The 16,126-nt window shown below is 35.0% G+C and overlaps 1 protein-coding gene across 1 annotated transcript in view; it reads left to right on the forward strand.

The window, feature by feature from the left end:
• LOC136136074 (protein argonaute-3) overlaps positions 1 to 16,126 on the forward strand; it is a 75,329-nt gene that overhangs the window by 24,958 nt on the left and 34,245 nt on the right. The window contains exons 4-9 of the mRNA XM_065893943.1: positions 5,657 to 5,791; positions 9,956 to 10,043; positions 10,171 to 10,318; positions 10,743 to 10,862; positions 13,600 to 13,722; positions 14,054 to 14,187. Coding sequence (XP_065750015.1) covers positions 5,657 to 5,791; positions 9,956 to 10,043; positions 10,171 to 10,318; positions 10,743 to 10,862; positions 13,600 to 13,722; positions 14,054 to 14,187 — 748 coding nt within the window. The remainder of the gene's footprint in view (positions 1 to 5,656; positions 5,792 to 9,955; positions 10,044 to 10,170; positions 10,319 to 10,742; positions 10,863 to 13,599; positions 13,723 to 14,053; positions 14,188 to 16,126) is intronic.

Genomic DNA, 16,126 nt, shown 5'->3' on the forward strand with positions numbered 1-16,126 from the left:
CATTTGGACCTGGGCTCATTTTGGTACTTGTAGTCCTAGTTATCTTAAATATGGCAAATATTTATTATTTTCTTTTTTCACATCTGTTATTTTAGCTGTGTCCTAACAAAAATTTTCAGTTTTGACACAGTAAAATGCAAATTCAAGAATCCTAATCGCTTTTTCATGGAACATTCTCCCATCAGCCTCTTCAAGGAGTTAGTTTACATTGACAAAATAATTTTGCCTAGAATTAAAACCTCAGTAAATGAGAGAGCAAAAGACATGAGTAGACAGTTCTTCAAAGATGAGAAAAAGAGCTCTGATGAGCTCCTGTCATGTTCTGGGCACAAGTAGGTACCTTATATTGAATCTTCACCCTAATGCTATAAGTACTAGATGTTTTTCTAATTTTGCAATGAACGGATTATGATTTCTCTGAATTTCAAGTCTGGATCTAGAATTAAAATCTATTTCATTTCCAAGCCTATCCTTTTCTCATTATTCTAACACTGTTACCCATGAAAAGAAGAAAATAAACCTAATTTAAAAAATAAGTGGGCTTCCCTGGTGGCGCAGTGGTTGAGAATCTGCCTGCCAGTGCAGGAGACACGGGTTCAAACCCTGGTCTGGGAGGACCCCACATGCCACAGAGCAACTAGGTCCGTGAGCCACAACTACTGAGCCTGTGCGTCTGGAGCTTGTGCTCCGCAACAAGAGAGGCCGCGACAGTGAGAGGCCCGTGCACTGTGATGAAGAGTGGCCCCCGCTCACCACAACTGGAGAAAGCCCACGCACAGAAACGAAGACCCAACACAACCAAAAACAAATAAATAAATAAAAATTTAAAAATAAGTTAGTAAGTGATGAAAGATTAAAGGATACATTTCCAACAGCAACAAAATTTTTATCAATTATTAAATGAGTTATAAAGTATCACAAAACCTTAATGAAACTGGAATGATGTTAATAAATTCAGAGATATTATGTTCATGAATTGAAAGACTATCCCACTGGTATTCTAGACATCTAGTCTATTGTGGTAAATTTTTTTGCCTTAGTTGTGTATTATACATATCTAGATAATGGCAATCTAAGTAGTTGGTAAGATCGCATTTTCTACCAAACTCCTCTCAAGTTTTCTACTTCTCAGTTGTATTTATCTGAATTCTAATACCTGCCCATTAATTGTAATTATATGCATGTAGTACAAATTTATCCATTTGGCTGGTGTTTAAGTTGTTTCCATTCTTTTTACCATTATAAACAGTGCTACAATAAGCATTCTCATTCATGTTGCCTTTCACAGATATGGAATTTTTGCAGAGTATATACTCCAATAGAGTGCAATTGTTTTTTGGGTTTTTATTAAGTTATTCATTCATTCATTCATTCATTCATTTATGGCTACATTGGGTCTTCTTTGCTGCGCCCGGGCTTTTCTCTAGTTGCGGCGAGGGGGGGCTACTCTTTGTTGCGGTGCACGGGATTCTCATTGCGGTGGCTTCTCTTGTTGCGGAGCACGGGCTCTAGGCGCGCAGGCTTTAGTAGTTGTGGCACGCGGGCTCTAGAGCGCAGGCTCAGTAGTTGTAGCACACAGGCTTAGTTGCTCCCTGGTATGTGGAATCTTCCCAGACCAGGGCTCAAACCTGTCTCTCCTGCATTGGCAGGCGGATTCTTTTTTTTTTTTAATTTATTTATTTATTTTACTTATATTTATTTTTGGCTGTGTTGGGTCTTCATTGATGTGCACGGGCTTTCTCTAGTTGCAGTGAGCAGGGGCTGCTCTTTGTTGCGGTGCGTGGGCTTCTCATTGCAGTGGCTTCTCTTGTTGCAGAGCACGGGCTCTAGGCACATGGGCTTCAGGAGTTGTGGCTCGCGGGCTCTAGAGCGCAGACTCAGTAGTTATGGCCCATGGGCTTCGTTGCTCCACGGCATGTGGGATCTTCCCAGACCAGGACTCGAACCTGTGTCCCCTGCACTGGCAGGCAGACTCAACTACTGCGCCACTAGGGAAGCCCTGGCAGGCAGATTCTTACCCACTGCACTACCAGGGAAGTCCTAGAGTGAAATTGTTGAGTTGAAAATTATGCTCATCTTCAAACTTACTATAAATTACCATTTGTTCCTAACTGACTATTATCAGTTTATATTCCTACAGTCTGTATGAGAGCTTTCATTCTTCAGTCTTCCTTTGGCTTGTTGTCAGCTTGTGTTATCGGTCTTAACATTTTTGGCCAGTCTTGATTGGTGTAAAATGATAGCTTGATAGTTTATATATATATTTCCTTAATTACAAATAGGATAATTAGTGAAAATTTGTTTTTTGACATTTAGATTTTCTCTTCTATGAAATGCCTAGTCATATCCTTTGCCACTTTTATTGTTTTATCTTGATTTATAGGAACTTATTGTATATTCTGGATAGTAATCATTTGTTATATGTATTATACTTATCTATAGCCTGTCTTTTTTTTTTCTGGCTTTGTTTATGGTATTTTTTATGATAGTTTTTATATCTTAAGAAATTCTTTCTTGCCTCCAAGATCATAAATATGTTCTATATTTTCCTCTAAATGTTTATTTTTCTTTTCATGTTCAGTTCTCTGAATAGGAATTTGTTTTTGTATGTTGTATAAGGTGGGCTTCCAAGTCTGTTCTACTGGTCTGTGTGTCTGTCCCCACAGTCTCTTGACTTGAATTGGATTATAACAGACCTCGATGAATGTTAGAGCAGACCTTATTCTTAAAAACTATCTTGGCTATTCTTGTTTCATTTCTCTTTCATGTTAATTTTAGTATCAGCTTCTTAAGTTCCAGAGGTCAAGGGGGTTATATCCTATTTGTATTTTGATTGAAATTGCCTTGAATTTGCAGATTAATTTACAAATAATTTATACTAATAAGGTATATACTCCATTTATTTAGATTTTCTGTAGTAGTAAAGATACCTATTACTTCTATAGGTCTTATGCATCTTTTGTTCAGATTTTATCTCAAGTGTCTTGTGGTTTTTTTGTTGTGATATTAAGTGGTATCTTTTTTAAATTACATTTTAAGTTGGGTGCTAGTGTATAAGAATGTAATTTTATTTTTATATGTTGATCTTAAATCTAGCAACCTTACTGAACTGTCTAATTCTATAATTTATCTATAGATTATTGGGTTTTCTCTCTAGACAGTCATATTGTGAAGAATAATAATTTTGTTTCTCCCTTTCCAATCTTTTTACCTTTTACTTCTCTTAGCTTGCATTCCTGTGCCAGCTAGCACTTTCTATTAAATGAAGTTGAATTTACCATAGATTTTTGGTGGATAACTTTTATCAAATTAAGGAAGCTCCTTTCTAGTCCTGGTACTGTGAGACTTTTAGTTATGGTGCTGAATTTTATCTAATGCTTTTTTGAGGGTAATTATCTGTAGAAATGATTGTTTATTTCCTTTAGTGTGTTAATGTATATTTTGTTAATAGGTTTTAAAAATATTAAATGTAAATATTACTTTTTCAGTTCAACTCAGCTGATTTGTGAAAGGGAAAGAAGGAAAAAATGCATAAATATGTAGGTTTATAAAATGTTAAGGATTTAACCAAGGGATAGAGAGGCAGATCTTTGCTGATTGAAATTCGTGCCTAATTCAACTGTACTCACTGATTTAATCCCATCTTTTGTAAGAGCTTTCCTTCACTAACTTTAATTTTTACCTCGGATGCCCACATTGCTGTGGGGAAGATGGTGAACAGTAATGATGAGAAGAACAGTGGGATAAACACTAAGGAAAATTAATAGAATGTTAAACAGGATAAATAATGTTTGTTTAGTAGTTTCAACTCTGTGAGATAAGACACATTAGTTGTGAATGCTACTATTATAATAATCCAGTGAAGAAAATTTACCTGTAGGATTAAAGGAAAGACAAAATAAGCATGTTAATTACCATGTATTTATTGTTCTTTATTCACTTTTTTTTTAACACAGAAGCAATATGTGCTTATTTGCTATGTATCCTGCCAGCCTTGTTTTAATGTACGACAATATTCTCACATTTTTTAATAGAAGAATGTAATGTATACATTTTTTTAAAGTACTGTGGATTTGAATAAGATACCCAGAATGCTAATACAGTCTTACCAGTCTCTCTTTTTTTAGTTAGTTTGAAATTGTGGAGGTATTTCTAAAGTTTATTTGGATGGAAGTACAAAATCAACATAACTCTCTATCATGAGGGACATGAAGTAGGTCCATGCAATGAGATATCCTGCAGCTGTGAAAAAGCATGATATAGTTCCATATTAGTACATATAGATCTATCTCTAAGATATAGAATGAGAAAAAAGAAATCAAAGGCCAGAATAGCGTGTCTAATGTTTTATCATTTGTGTTCCTTTTCATTAAGAGGGGAAGGGAATATATATTCACTTAATTACCATGCACCCAAACTGCAGAATAAAAAGATCTCTAAGACACATTGTTAGTTTTTAAAATAATAATAAAAGAAGTCATAGAACATTTATTATCTGATCTCATGTTAAAAAAGAAAGTTGTATATGCATTTTTATCTCTAAGTGCATATTAAAAGAATAGGATATATACATACCTAAGTACTAATAATGGTTGCTTCTTAAAGATACTTGGAGACCAGAAGTCTTTACTGTGGATATCTATATTGTTTAAATTTTTTAGGGTGAGACTTCATTCATATATTGTTTCTGTAATAAAGGAAAAAGTAATATGTGCTCACTATTAAAAAATGAAGATTTAAAGATAAAGTCAAAAAGAAGAAAATAAAAAATATCTACGGTAGCCTTACTACCTGAGATAACTACTTAAAGCCTTGATAAATATCCTTCCAGAGATGAGGGACATTTTGTGGAAGACATTTAATCCTAAACCAAGGAGAGTAAGAGAAAGAGCACCACAGTAGGCATGTTTTTAAATAATAAAATAACATGATAGCATGTAGCTTATTGTCTGTTTTGGTTTTACTTTTCACTGTATCCCCAGTGCCTTTATAGCACATAATAGCAGTCAGTAAGTATGTATTTAAGAAATGAGTGATGGTGGTCTACTAACTATTGGTGAAGCTCTTCTAGTTCCAAAACCCAAGATTAAGAAATCGTACTTGTTGGCTCTTGGAAGACTGCTGACTGTAGCTAGATAACATTGGGCAGATACACCTTACTATTACTACCTGTAGCTTGGATTAGCACTAGTAACATTTAATACCATTGTCTTCTCAAATCTGTGCAAGACAGGGAGCGCTCTCGCTAGAATAGATAAGCAGTCTAGGGTGGCTTAAAAAGCTTTGTTTAAGAAATAATACCTAACCTTTTCTTCTTTAAGGTGCTCTGGCCTTCTTTGTCCCCTTACAGACCTTGTTTCATAGCCAGAACACTGCTCTGTACATGTAGTAGGAAATGGAATGATTCAGTTACCCATGATAAGAGGTAGATTATAAAAACTGTAATATTAGGCTTTTTCTGTTGTTGTGCTTGTCTTCCAGTCAAACAGTTCAAATTGAAACAGCTTAACTTTGGAAATATTTTTATATGTACATAGGTATACATAAAAGGGTAATTTTAACTCTGTATTAGTTAATTATCATGGAGCCCAAGATCAAGTTTTTGAGTTTTTTTAAAGGAAACATTAATTTGTACTGTTTGTGTTTTTCTTCTTAGTTTCTGCCACTGCCTTCTACAAAGCACAACCTGTAATTCAGTTCATGTGTGAAGTTCTTGACATTCATAATATTGATGAGCAGCCAAGACCTCTGACTGATTCTCATCGGGTAAAATTCACCAAAGAGATAAAAGGTGAGTTAATTAGCATTTGGAACAACTTAACTATAAAATGCATGAATATAACAAACTTTCATTGAAATTTTTTAAGATATGAATCTGTTCATGTAACATCACCGGTAAAAATATGGACTAATTATAAAATGTCACATTAAATTCATTACCATAACATCTTAGGTAGTGTGTCAATGAAAGAAATACCAAGTAATAGAATTAATATTGATACTAGCTCATTTTTTGTCAATACTTTCCCCTTACTAGCTGAAGGTATAAGAGTATCTGTTAGGAAAACGCTTCTATGATACTGTTAAAAATAAGCTTATTCCAAAAACATTGTCACTTCAGAACTGGAGCCATTCTTTGAACATATTCTATCGATAATATAATGACTTCTTTATTTTTCTGAGATGATAGCAGAATATTTTATTCCTTTGTAACTTTATGGATATGGGACTAGCCTGTTTCATGTGTTGTTCTAGAGTTGAAACTTAGTAATTTCATATACATTATTCAGTTGACCATTGATCTTGACTATTTTATAGTTAGTAGCTAAAATGTGTACAGTGGGTTGCATCGTATGTATATTTTACTAATACAAATTCATCTCTTCATAGTCTTCCAAAGAGAAAAATTAATTTCAGTTGTGTCCTAAAATTTATATTTTGTATATACTTACTGTTTATATAATTGTTGCTTTCTATATACATGTACACTTTTATGTGCAAACCCACACATAGTGTACTTTATCTGCAATTTAAGGGATTTTTCAACAGTAATTTTGATTACGTAAAATTCTTGCCTTGTTCATGACTTTAGAACCTAATCCTCATGTAAGATGTGACTCCACTGTATTTAGTTCTTTATTATTTAGACACAAAGAGAAATTAGATATTCTCTAATTAGAATGAATAGTATAAATTCTATTTAAACTAAATGTTAGATCTTCAATTGTCAGAAATAATTATGTCGTTTTATTTTAAGGTTTTACCTATTTGTTACAGGCAATTTTTAGCTTGTGGTTTGAATGAAGCATTGAAGTTTGTTCTCTGAACATCTTTCAGTTCCCCAAATCAATTAGTATAGTTGAATACATCCTGCTTGCTCCAGTAATCCTTTATTCTTTGCCATTTAGTAACCAGGAGAGAGATGGTCATTGTAATAAAACATTTAAAGGAAAATTCTTCCTGCTTTGAAAATAGGCATCCATTTATCTCAAGTTATTTAAGTGTCAGAATAAGAAAGTGTTATATATTCTTATATTGCAATCATACCATTGTCCTTTCATAATCTGTATTAACTGCACAGTTAGCATTGTTGGGAGGTAGTGCATTACCCACCATTAATATGTGATCATCTAAATGCCATGGTTTCCAGTGGAGTTGCTGCTTAGTTACCACCTCTGATATCATGAAGTCACTTACATTATTTTGCGGTAACTATGCAATCAACTCATATCACCACTCTATCACAGAAAATACAAGATGTACAGAACAAGGATTCAACTGCTGCCCGAAGAGCATGGACTCGATCTTAACTTCAACTGCTCAGGGGGCCAAAGAAATGACTGAAAAAATGACTAGAAAGCATTATAAAGTTGATGTTATAGTGAAGGTAAAGCCAAGTTTATAGGTTAACTATTTGATTTATTAAAGCCAAAAACATTTTTTGTTGGATGGAGGGTTTGGGGAGGGACCTGGGCAGAGAATTATCTAGTCCATTTTTTTAAATTTCAGCTTTTTGCTAACCCCTGGATTTGGATCTAATCCTTAGGCACCTATGACTGTAGATTTGGGGTAGAAAAATCTGAGTTGGATCTAACTGACATACTGATGATTTTTTCCTCCATTCAAAGTCAAGAAGGCTTTTTTTTTTAAAGAGGACTCTTTAAAGTACGTCATGTATTCCTACCTCAATTACACAAGAGAATCAAAGTTACATGTTTTGTATTATGTATTTGGGTTTAATTTTTAGTTAGCATGAGGAATTTGATGAAGCTTGTTAAATAGTGATTCAAAGTGTGCTATAATGAATAGATTTCCTAGTACAATATTATTTGGTTCTAGTTGAACTTTTTCCTAGATATTTAATGGTAACTTTAGGGTGGTTTCTTTGTGCCATAATTCATCATAGTTAAATAGCAGAAATATTGGAGGAAGTTTATGGTAAAAGTACCATATGTATGTAAGAGTATTTTATTTTACTTTTTTATTAATTTTTATTGGAGTATAGTTGCTTTACATCAATTTTATTTTTGATAAAAACTTATTTAGTAGGCTTGTAGAACCTTACTGATAATTTTTTTTAATTCAAGGGGAAGATTTGAAAACAAATTGCTAAGTGGTATAGATAACAGAAATTTGTTTAAAATTTTTCTATCGTGTTTTCCCCCTAAACAATATTTTTACATCTTGCTTACTTCATATGTTGGTGTTTCCTTCTTAAAAGGCCTTCTCTTGGTAGTATTTCCTAGTCTTATTTATAGAGGCATAGTAAATGCTCTAATTGATCTGAAATTTTAGTTTTATAAAGGTAGTTACTAATAAAAACTATTTCTCACTGATTCAGTTAGGAGTAGTTCTTAAGAAAACCTCATACCAATCTGGTACAGTGAAACTGTGTCCATTTAACATCTTAATTTATGCTGATATGTCATAAGAAAATATTACTATGATTGAACTTTGTGTTTGGTTCTGCAGTTAGTAGATACGAAAATAAGTTATACTGTATCAGGGTTTCTCAACCTTGGCACTATTGATATTTTGGGCTGGATAATTCTTTGTTGTGGTTGGGGATGGGAGGTAGTGATGTCCTGTGCATTGCAGTATAATTTAGCAGCATCCCTGGATCCAAGCATTCCAAAATCTAGCATGTATTAGATGCCAGTAGCACCCCCAGTCATAACAATCAAAAATGTCTGCAGACATTACCAAACCTTCCCTGGAGGTCAGAGTCACCTCTGGTTGAGAACCTCTGCACTATAGGATACACAGATATAAAAGGAAAATAATACAAAAGTATAACCGTAAATACTATCAGGGAACTAAAAGTTGTCCTCCATCTACCCCTTTTTAGATTTCCCTCCTTTGGAGTATAGGCCTTAGAAATGGAGTTGCTTATCTGTGACCAGTAGCCACTGTATCTGTTTGTTAACTCTTCTCTAGGTAGCTCCAAGAGTATCCACTAGCCACATGTAGCTATTTAAATTTTAATTTATTAAAGTTAAATTAAAATTTTAGTTTTTTAGTCACACTAGCCACATTTCATGTGTGCAGTAACATATTGCTGGTGATTTTAGCACAGATGTAGAACAATCCATCATCTCAGAAAATTCTTTTGTACACCACTGCATAGGAAAATTCATCCCAAAGAATTTCAGCCAGTGTTTTAAAAGCCCACAGCTTCACTTTCTAAAGCAGGCCTAGGATCTGCAAACCCCTAGGGTCCACAAATGGACGTACAGATCCACAAGCATCTAAAATCATATGTTAAATTAAGTGTATGTTGCATTTTTCTGAGAATTTATTGCTTTCATCAGATTCTCAAAGGGATCATTGATTCCATAAGAAGGTCTGGATTACCTGTTCTAGGAATTATTTTGGTTGCATTTGATTTCTAATAGTAGTAAAAGAACTGTATCACTATATTATCCTTCAGCGAAATTGTCACTCCACTTCTGTTAAAAGGGCCTGGGATTTTTTTTTTTTTTTTCCTTCCTGCATTAAAAATCTTTGAAGGACTTTTTTCTTCAGCTGTATGAAATTATGATCTTCAGTCAGTATGTGATTACTGGGCAAATCAGATATCACATACTTTGAAGGTTATAGAATATCTTGAGAATTATCATAACTCCCTTTGCTCCTTCCCTCGACCAGCATAAAAACCTGCATTATAAGCAGGGTTTTTTAATGGAGAACTTTATCCCTTTATATACAGGCTTTGCAAATTTTATACTATTTTTTAATAGCTTGATAGAATAGGGAAAAGGTTTGGAGTTAGGTCTATCATGATTGTAACTGTTGTTAACAATGTTATATATAAAATCCTTTGTTAATATCACATTGCCTGTATCACAGATTTTCTGTTTAGAATTTGAGTTTTTATAGCAGTGAACAGGCTTTATAGTTATAAATATTTTACATGTGACAGTTCTATAACCTCAGTTTTTCTTGTTGGGAACAGGTCTGAAGGTTGAAGTGACTCATTGTGGAACAATGAGACGGAAATACCGTGTTTGTAATGTAACAAGAAGGCCTGCCAGTCATCAAACGTAAGAAAAGCTGGTGTTTGTCAGAGCAGAGATGATGTGAGGCAGCTTGCTCTAGTTAGTAGATTGGGAGTTTTGCTGGCTCATAATGAGATAAGAGTTGTTAATGTGTGATTTTTTTTTTTTCCAGCTTTCCTTTACAGTTAGAAAATGGCCAAACTGTGGAGAGAACAGTAGCACAGTATTTCAGAGAAAAATATACTCTTCAGCTGAAGTACCCACACCTTCCCTGTCTGCAAGTGGGGCAGGAGCAGAAACATACCTATCTGCCACTAGAAGTAATGTGTTTAGGCTGCTTATTAATATCCTCTTATTCATCGTTCTGTTGGGGTTTTTAATGACCTATAACTTCCTTCATACTCTCACATTTATTTTGGAGACTGAACTGTTTTAAAATTTCCTTTTATTCTAAATTTTCAGCTATAAAGTAATATGGGAAAAAATTCATCCACAGTCCTACCACTCTAAATATAACCACTGTTAGCATTTTGGTACACTTCTTTTCAGCCTTTTTATGCAGTGTATATTTTACCTAATTATAATCATACTGTAAAGCAGTATTGTTTACTGCTTTTTTACTTAACATATTAAACAGAAGTGGTTTAATGGAGTAGATATTAAAATTTAATCTCACATGTAATTGGTGCTCAGAATTTTAAGAAAGATGTATATATCTAGTACAAAACTTTTTTCCATTTGTAGGTCTGTAATATTGTGGCAGGGCAACGATGTATCAAGAAGCTAACGGACAATCAAACCTCCACTATGATCAAAGCAACAGCAAGATCTGCACCAGATAGACAAGAGGAAATTAGCAGATTGGTTAGTACTTAACCCTAGAAATGAAAATTAAAAACATATGAGGGTGAGCTCTAAAGAACCATGTCCTTATCAACTCATACCTTATTACCATTTCATGGGCTGTCAGAATTAAAAGAGACTATGGAAGTAATCTAGTGGTATTCTAGGGGTGAATCTTAGTGGGTTCTATGAAAAGGGTTAGACTAGATCCTTCTAATTTAACCCCAAGCTCTTTAATTAGATTCAGAACAGATACTCTCAGAACTAATGTTTCAGTTTAGCAAACTGGACCTTCATTACCTTCCACCTAAAAGAGGAAGAGAAAAGGAAGAAAAGTCAAAGTTTTATGACTAGCAATGGTGAGAGTCTTAACACACAAAGTAGGATGGCTTAGCTCCATTGTAAACACTGGTAACCGTATAGGATGAATAAAGAAATATAAGACAGCTCCAGCCGTATGGGATCTCTAAGCGGTCTCCTTGTTCTAAATGGGGAGAAAAGAGACATCAATACTACTTTTAAAACTGACGGGGCTTCCCTGGTGGCGCAGTGGTTGAGAGTCCGCCTGCTGATGCAGGGGACGCGGGTTCGTGCCCCGGTCTGGGAAGATCCCACATGGCCGCGGAGCGGCTGGGCCTGTGAGCCATGGCCGCTGGGCCTGTGCGTCCGGAGCCTGTGCTCTGCAACGGGAGAAGCCACAACAGTGAGAGGCTCGCGTACCGCAAAAAAAAAAAAAAATGACGGAATTAAGGCAAAATGAAAAATGAAGACAACTGGATCTTATCTTACTCTCTTCTTGAATACCATGTAAATTGCCCAAGTGAAGAGAAAAAAATCTAGAAATCAGAACATTACCCAAAACAACTTAATAATACTTTCAAAAGCAGTTTTAGAGATTGTTGGAAAAGGGTTACAGAATTGGCTCTTTCATTTTGTAAGGCAATTACCAAAAAAAAAAAAAGAAGACCTTTTTTTTCCAATATAGTTTGTAAAGAGTAAGTTATTACATGATATTTAATTAGGAAAATACAGGCTGGTTCTCATCATGGATTTTTCTCTGATCTACTATGACAAAATTTTAAAACCTTTAAGAGACTAGAACCTCTCACTATCAATATAAAATCTCAATAACTAGTTCTAACTCATTTATTACAGCTTTTCTGTTCAGAGAGATGATATTGTACAGTGATTGAAAGCACAGGCTTTGGAATCTAACAGCTCTGGGTTCAAGGTCTAACTTCTTTACTCACTTACTGTTACTATTGTATTATTATAATTATAGCATCTGGTAGGCTGGTGCAGTGATTGAGAGTAGGAACTCTAGAATCAGAATGTACATGGTTTCAAATTATATATCACTTGCTTAGCTATATGGTTTTAGGCCAATCATTTAACTACTGAGATTTAATTTTATCCTCTGTAAAATAAAGATTATAAAAGACTTACTTTATAGTCATAGGTTATTGTGAAAATTAATCATAAAACATTTAGCACAAGCACATCAGCTACCAACTCCTGGTAAATAGTAGTTGTTGTTATTGTTTGTAACCTTACAGAAAAAAAAATGGCATTTAAGCTTGAAGAAAAGATGCATTAGTTAGATGCCTAATTTAGAAAACAAATTTTCCTGCACATTGTGGGGAGATTCTTTTTACATACTTAGATTATATAGTGGTTTTTGTTTTTGTTTTTGTTTTTGGTGGTACGCAGGCCTCTCACTGTTGTGGCCTCTCCAGTTGCGGAGCACAGGCTCTGGACGCGCAGGCTCAGTGGCCATGGCTCACGGGCCCAGCCACTCTGCGGCATGTGGGATCTTCCCGGACCAGGGCACGAATCCGTGTCCTCTGCATCGGCAGGTGGACTCTCAACCACTGTGCCACCAGGGAAGCCCTATATAGTGTTTTTTAATAGAGTGTTACTCAAAGAATTGAGCATTGCCTTTTTTTGTAACCTTGTTTGACCTTTATTCTGAGACTAAGTAAATATGTTTTGAAAAACGCATTATAGCACACTATGAGCATGAATTACACTTTTGAGATTCAAGTCTACACTGAATTACAATAAATTCTTTATCTTTGCACATTTTGGTATATTACATAAAAATTATAATCTGTATCTCATACTGGCTTTCTTTTCTGTCTCAAGTGTATCTCTTAAGTAAATTTTATAATGTGCTGTTTTATCTGAAAATATGCAAGGAGATTTTGTATAACTTGTAATCAATTAGGAAAAAAAGCCTTAGGATTATTGATATTTGCTGTCGAGATCTACATAAAATAAATTTCAATAGTATATATCCAGATCCTCTAATTAGAAGTAATTAACCATTTTTAGGTCAGGTATTAGGTTGGCCAAAAAGTTCATTCGGGTTTTCCCATAAGATATTAGGGGAAAACCCATACGAACTTTTTGAACCTTATATTTCTCTTGCAGTCTCTCAACCACCCTCCCAAAGTATATGAGGCTTAATCATATAAAGTTACCATTTTCATGAGTCATAAATAGTTGAAATTTCTTATTATGCAACCTAATACATTTAAATGTTCTGTAAATTATCAGGAGGTTCACAGACTTCCTACAGTCCGCTCATGATCTGTGGTCCCCAAGTTAAGATTCTCTGCTCTATAGTGAGGGTACCATTATCTACACCTGTCAGTATTATAAAACGTTGACAAAGTGAAGAAAAAAAGTTAGAGGGTTCTAAAGCAGGGAATTTGGGGGAATTTTGAAAGTAACTACAAACTTTTTCTGTTGTTAGGTAAGAAGTGCAAATTATGAAACAGATCCATTTGTTCAGGAGTTTCAATTTAAAGTTCGGGATGAAATGGCCCATGTAACCGGACGCGTACTTCCAGCACCTATGCTCCAGTATGGTGGCCGGGTAAAACCTCTTGATAGTTTTTAAATTATAATCATACAGTTTCTGTGTATGGAGAGAAGGGCTTCCTAGCTAAGTCTGGAATTTAAAAAGTGTTTTATTGTTCCAACAATTTTGTTTGTTTGTTTCAAGGTCAGTGTCTTTGCTTGAACTTCGTAGAACTTTTGTTTTTCTATGATAAAAATATAAAATATTGATTTAGAACAGCCTATTCCATGTAGAATATCGATATATATCAGTTCAGCAATTTGAAATGCTTATTTTCAGCTCATTCAAATAAGTTATATATTAAATGTTTGTTCATTTTTGCCTTATTATTTCTCTTTCTCTGTAGAATCGGACAGTAGCAACACCAAGCCACGGAGTATGGGACATGCGAGGGAAACAGTTCCACACAGGAGTTGAAATCAAAATGTGGGCTATAGCTTGTTTTGCCACACAGAGGCAGTGCAGAGAAGAAATATTGAAGTAAGGCTTGTCATTAGTTTCACTTTGGGACCATTTTGTGTTTAAATTTTGTATTTCAGTTTTAAATTACTCAGCTAATATTCTAACCAGTGTTGCCTCAATATGAAGTATATTTAATCACTGAACCTTTAAAAATGTTTCTTTTCGTTACTTTGATGAAGATTCCTGAATTTGTTGGTCATATCTAAGTCACTGATTCATTCTTACAAGCATCCTAATGGACTAGCTTATGTGGTATAGCAGGAGTACCATTGGCTTTTGATGGCGAACAGATTAGATATAATTCTCAGGTTTGCCACTTCCTAGTCTTACTGCCATGGATAATTTATTTAATCTCATTATGCTTCACTTTTCACCTTTTAAAAATAGAGATAATAGTACCTATTTACTGAATGAGGATTAAATAACATCCTTATTTCTCAATTGAGTTCTTTGAAAGAGTCATTTAATTTCTCATTTTCACTTCCTTACTTTCCAAAATTTGACCTGCATCTCCACTACTTTTCCTCTTCTCCAGATTCCTTCCCTCAACAATCTTCTGTTTAAATTTAAAACAAACACAAAATCTTCTTTTTTTTTTGCGGTATGCGGGCCTCTCACCGTTGTGGCCTCTCCCGTTGCGGAGCACAGGCTCCGGACGCGCAGGCTCAGCGACCATGGCTCACGGGCCTAGCCGCTTTGCGGCATGTGGGATCCTCCCGGACCGGGCATGAACCCGTGTCCCCTGCATCGGCAGGTGGACTCTCAACCAGTGCGCCACCAGGGAAGCCCTTCATTTTTCATTTTACCTGATTTAAGGCTTCCAGGCTTCCATTCTCTCCCCTTCCTTGAAATCTTAGTGGTCTGCTGAAACTGGTTACTGGAAGAACTTCAGTATCTTTGTGCTTATCAATTCTAATGGTCTCCTCTCAGCCATTATTTTTCCTCAAAATTTGTGCAGCATTAGATACAATTGACTACCTTCCTGACATTCTCTCCATTCTTGCCTTCCTGCATTCTTTTTATCACTTTGGCTTCCTTTCTCCTCTACACCATCTCCTTTGGGACTCTCTAATCTTTGGGGCATTGGCAGTCTCAAGGGCTTCTGCTGTTACTCTTGTTTGAGGAGTTGTGCTACTGTGAAAAGAGCACCAGCTCCACTTGTGACTACCTCTACTCTAAAACTTTTAGGTTTCTCTTTGACAAAGAATAACTTTAAAAATCATATAACATTTAAAATGTTTCATTTGCCTCTTAAGTCCTTTCTCCATTTTCATATATTCTGGACAAAGAAGAGTACTGTATGCCCTCTAACTGTCTGGTATTTTTTTCCATTTCCACTCATTCTGCTCTTTACTGAAAATGCCTCCTTCCTATCTCTACATTTCTAAATAATAGCCAGTCTTCTGTGATTTGTGATGCTGGAAATAATCCATAGTAGTAAACATAGTAGTTTATCAATATCCTCTCCATTTGTACTTGTCACTTCCTGTATAAAATAGAATTATATTATAATTATCCGTGTAAGTTTCTTGTCTCCCCTCTGGAATCTAATTTCCCTAAGAAAATGATTATGGTCTAATTTAAGTCTCCACTAACAGATCCTATAAAATATGCCCATAATGAATAGTTCTTGAGTGACGTAGAGACCAGTTTACCCCAGGTCAATTCAGAATTTGCCTCCTTCATGTGAGAAAAATTATTTTCTATTTAATTCTGTTCACTTCTTTTTATTAGCTCCAAATCTTATGTCTTAAGTTTCACTTAGTATATTTTTTTTAGTATAGTTTGTTTTTTTTTTTTTTTTTTTTTTTTTTCGGTATGTGGGCCTCTCACTGTTGTGGCCTCTCCTGTTGCGGAGCCCATATCTCCTGCATCGGCAGGCAGACTCTCAACCACTGCGCCACCAGGGAAGCCCTTTTAATATAGTTTTTATCCGCTGGCTTTCAAGTAAAATGTC

Source organism: Phocoena phocoena, chromosome 1 (genome assembly GCF_963924675.1).
Source record: "Phocoena phocoena chromosome 1, mPhoPho1.1, whole genome shotgun sequence".
Classification (NCBI taxonomy): domain Eukaryota; kingdom Metazoa; phylum Chordata; class Mammalia; order Artiodactyla; family Phocoenidae; genus Phocoena; species Phocoena phocoena.